The following is a 4,951-nucleotide window of genomic DNA, read 5'->3' on the forward strand; positions in this document are numbered from 1 at the left end:
CTAGAGCATGAAGAAAGAGAGACATTCCTAAACGCCTAGTAGCTTCTTGCTTATAAGTGTATCGCGCTACACACCCATAAATAAGGCTTTACCCGAAGAAATTTCGTAGACACCCTGGGACCATGAACCCTACTCTGATACCAACTTTGTCATGACCCAAGCTGAGGCCCTAGCCGTGACGAGCATCCTGAGCCATGAAGGCCCAAAACACCCTTCTCTATCTGGTGATCATGTACAATATTCATAAAAACAAAAGATAATATGTAACTAAAATTTAATACAAAAACATGGTCAATCTGAATATGATCATAATGCTAAAACTGAAATCCAAAAATGTATCTGAATAATAATGTCTGACTCAGTCTGCGAAATCTCTAATATGAACCAAACAAAACTATCTGAAAACTGGGAGAAGGCCCCCAGTAGACCAGAACATGACGAAAGATAAATATCTGAAAATAAACAGGCCTTCTAGATCGTAGAAGGCTAACCACTGCATAATCTGATCTGCGATCTGAAATATCTACTATTTACCTGGACCCCTAGACTGAGCCTCAAAACCTGAAAGGATGGGGGGTCAGCATAAAAGTAATGGCAGGCGAAGCAATCCAAAATAGAGTATTTGAACATATATATATAATATGAGAGAAATTTTTCATCAAATATCATGCATAAAATAGTTTCTGAAAACACATGGGCATCATTTAAAAATCATAGTCATTCTTATCAAAACAGTTCTGATCTTTGTATTGCTTCTGAGTTAGGTGGCGCTCCCCTACAAGTCTGATATTCCACGGGCTTTATGAAATCCGTCATTGACTCAGCGGGGAAGCCCCCAACCCAAGTGTGCCGCAAGGGCTGGAGTGTCTGCGTCTGATACGCCATATGTAACTAGAACAGCGTAATATAATATACCCGGATCGACAAATTACGATTTTGGGCAGTGAGTTGTCAGGACTCATGCCTTCTTCGGGGAACCACCTAAGCTCTCTTTATGCCCTATTTTAGCCTTTTCTGAACATACATCATTCTGAAGTTCTAAAACATGTAAATTTGATAAAGTCTAATTTTTGTATTAGTCTGTGTCTGTTATGGCATTTTATGAGTTTGGTATTGTCATACCAAGACTTGCAAGTCCTATTTCTGAGCCATAATGTCATAAACATGATCTTTCATAAAAATATAGTTTCAGACCACCCAAACATGTAATTTGCATAAGAGATTTCATGTTCTGAAACTTAAGTCAAAACCATGCAAAAACTTTCATCAAACACATGGTGGTCATGTGCTTTTGGAAAAAACCATGCACTCTTTCATTACATGTTTATTCAACATTCACAACCCTCTCTTTCGTGTTCAAAAATCATATTCAAAACATAGCAAAAGCCAAAGTATTTCATATCATGCTTTTCAAAACGCATTCAAAACAATTCATATCATACGAAGATGTGAAAACTTATAACAGGAGAGGGATTGATTATAATTCATGCTCTCAATTGAATAATCATTGTTGAACACATACATACATATATACATAATTTCAAATCAATTTGGGGGAAAGGTCTAAAGGCCAAAACAATACCGTCAAAACTTCTAAAACATGATTATATTCATAAATTTCAAAATCCCATTCTTAAAACATGAATTCTATGCCCATGAGATTTTAGGAAAACCCCGTGTACCTCGATTTCAGAGAATAATGGATGATTCTTGAAGCTTACTGATTGGGGATTCTAAATCTCTAATTATCTTCTAAAACCTACGGTTGAATCTTGAGTTATTTGAATTATGAGTGTGAAATCCTAGAGAGTGTTCTTGTGGATTTTAGATGAATATGATGGTATTTTGGTGTGTTAGGGATTAAATCCCATGTTAAGGTTAATAAAGGGTTGGGAATTACCCAATTTGCCCTTAACGAGTCGGAGAGGAGATGCTGAAATTTAGCCCAAAAGGAGTTGCCAGGGCGGGGCCCTGCCTGGACCCAGGGGGAACCCAGGGCGGCGCCCTGCTTATAACAGGGGTAAGACTGGGGCGTCGCCCCGCTTAGAGCGGGGGAGGGACCTAGGCGGCGCCCCCTTAACACCTTTTGCTACTGTTTTACCAACCCAAATATGACCTTAAGCTCGTCTAAAAATTCCAAAACTCACCGAGGCGTACTCTTGCCTTGCCCTATTGTAACGTTACTTGAAAATTGAAAATCGGGGGTCGGGAAGATCACGAAATAATTAACCAAAGATTGGAAGTTCAAAATGAGACTAAGTCTCTATTCTACACTTAGAAAATAAAATTCTAGTTGTTAGCCCCTCAACCATGTCACTAGAATGAAATCGAGTTGAGAAATTCATGGGGCGTTACAATAGGAGCGATCACCACACCTATATTAACAAGGGATAATTTAGTTCGGACCTCTATGCGTAGAAACGACGGTCTAAATTCTAGCCCGAAAGTACGGGGTGTTACAATAAAATTTCCACATAGGTGGAAATAGGTTAAACTCATATATGTGTTTCCTTTCCCTAACAACAACGCACTAGACTTCTATTCAATTGATAACGATCACATACGATTTTGTTTCCATAAAAAGATTGCTAAATTAATGTCATGGACATTGAGTAAACAAAAAGGAAGTAATTAACACTTCTCTAGTGCATTAACAGGAAGCACTAGAATTTTTTATTCAGTACACAACACAAATACATAACTTAGAAAATCACAAATTCAATACACAGCACAAATACGTAATTTAGAAAATTACAACAACAAAAGTATTTAGTAACTTAGTACATAACATAGTGTTATAAGACACATACTTTGTGGCCATAATTTCTTGGAGCAAATTAATGCGTTTTCTTAAGCTTTCTCTAGAGCAATATTGCCACCGATGGTGCAATGGTTGCTAGCACAGTTTTTCATGCAAGCTCCAAACATCTCCTCATCTGCAAAATTAACCAGAAAAATTACTGAGTCGATCTTGTTTATACACGGGACTATTAATTTTACTGAGCCACCCATAGAAGATAAAATAAAGGGTAAACAATATACATCACATTACTATAGAAACTAATTACTCCCTCTCCCATATGTTTTCATTATTACATAATGTACCATTAAAAAACGACATTGAGACACTGTGGTGTTGCAGATACATTGTAGACAAGTAATTCTTCAGATATATGCAGATGCGCATGTTAAGACATTCAGAAATACATGGTTAAGGTGTCCGGATATATAATCGCATGTATCTAGGGGTTATTGTTAAGAAGTGGAATATTATGTAATTAATTTAAAGAAAAGAAAAATATGGTAAGATGTTTCGGGACTAATAAGGAGCTAGCAAGCTTCTTATATCAATATTTGATTTTAGGACATTAATTTTATTGAATTGTCCGTCCATGATAAAAGATAAAGTAAAAACACAGGATGAATGCAAGTGACTACAAAACCAAGAAGTGATAGTCAGTTACCGTTGTGAAATTGAGAACAAATTCCGAGAGAACATCCAACAGTACAAATAGTAGTAGTAGCACGGTTTGGAGTTTCAAGTTGCTCAGTTACAAATGGGGAAAAGCAACCCAGCAGGCAGTTAGGTATGTCCACAGGTTTTTTGCTGTCAACGAGACATTGTATCGTACATGGTTTACCACATTCAATGACGCACTTAATGTAAGCTTCTGGAGCTACTATCGACTTAAGAGGTCCACATCCAATCAGACATGTCATTGAACTAGCCATAGCATTGTGCTCTGTCATCACAAGCATTGCAACGAACACCACTACAACAACTTTCATTGCCATTGAGAGAGAGCTAATTAATTTGAACTATAGATATACTTGTTTGTTGTTTTTTGATTGGTGTGAAAATAAGCTTTTCACGAGGAACTATTTATAGAGGAAACATATATCATTATATTGTTTTTAGATTAGCAAAAATTATAGGAAGTGTCAAAATTAAGATTATAATTACAATAAATATCAAGACTTTTATAAATTTTATTTTATAGCAAAAGCAGCATTATTTTGCCCAATAATTCAACCTCACTGTGTTTCACTCCATTAACTTTGTCTCTTTCCTATTTTCACTCCACTATTTCACTTCTCTTCAATCTAACCGTTTCTTCTTTTTTCTTTTGGCAGACTACATAAATAGGCTCTTTAACTTGACACCAAATCACATCTATGACTTCCAACTTTGGGTGTGCACAAGTAGATATTTAAACTTGTATAAAGTTGAACAAGTAGACACGTATATACTATGTGGCGTCCTACGTAGATAATTTTTGTCCTACGTGGCATCCTATGTGTATTATGCCACGCAGGACATGTGTGCTTACTTGTTCAACCTTATATAAGTTTAAGTGCCTACTTGTGCACACCCAAAGTTGAAGGTCATAGATGTGATTTTGTGTCAAGTTAAAGTGCATATTTATGTATTATGACTTTTTTTTTTCAATTTTTGTCTTTTTTTTCTCAAATTGTAGATAAATATTGTTCTTCATCAAATAAGGCAAATATCAATTCACAGTTATTGCATGTTATCTCTTCTATATAATTTATATATTTTATACTTTTTTGTTCTACTTTTTTTTTTTTTTTTTTGGGGGGGGGGGGGGGGGGAGGGGAAGGGGGTGTTGTGAATTTTTTTGTTGAAAGATTGTGGAGGTATTCTATAATGGCAGAACACACACATATCGTAGAAGTTAAAATAGAGGTATACCACCTGTGAATTTAGTTTCTGATAATCCACCATCATTTAGTCTTGGTTTAACACAAGATGAAGATCTTAAATTGATTTCTACGCCTATTTAGTCGAAGAGAGAAGTGAGCATAGAAAAGGTGAGATCAAAGTTTCTAATGATCTAGAGAAGATTGTGAACATTTTGAAACGAAAAGGATTGAGAAAAGTTTCATCTCTAAAACTTCAAAAAATGCAAAGATCTGCGAAAAAAAGAAA

The 4,951-nt window shown here is 35.9% G+C and overlaps 1 protein-coding gene across 1 annotated transcript; it reads right to left on the bottom strand.

Moving 5' to 3' along the window:
- Positions 1-2,628: 2,628 nt before the first annotated feature.
- On the bottom strand, positions 2,629-3,859 carry LOC124892973. Its single transcript, XM_047404140.1, has 2 exons — positions 3,465-3,859; positions 2,629-2,936 (listed from the first exon to the last, which is right to left on the bottom strand). Exons 1-2 carry the CDS (start codon positions 3,793-3,795, stop codon positions 2,851-2,853), a joined length of 417 nt encoding a protein of 138 aa, XP_047260096.1. The 5' UTR covers positions 3,796-3,859; the 3' UTR covers positions 2,629-2,850.
- Positions 3,860-4,951: the final 1,092 nt, after the last annotated feature.

The sequence above is a fragment of the Capsicum annuum genome, unplaced genomic scaffold (assembly GCF_002878395.1).
Source record: "Capsicum annuum cultivar UCD-10X-F1 unplaced genomic scaffold, UCD10Xv1.1 ctg5271, whole genome shotgun sequence".
NCBI classification, from domain to species: domain Eukaryota; kingdom Viridiplantae; phylum Streptophyta; class Magnoliopsida; order Solanales; family Solanaceae; genus Capsicum; species Capsicum annuum.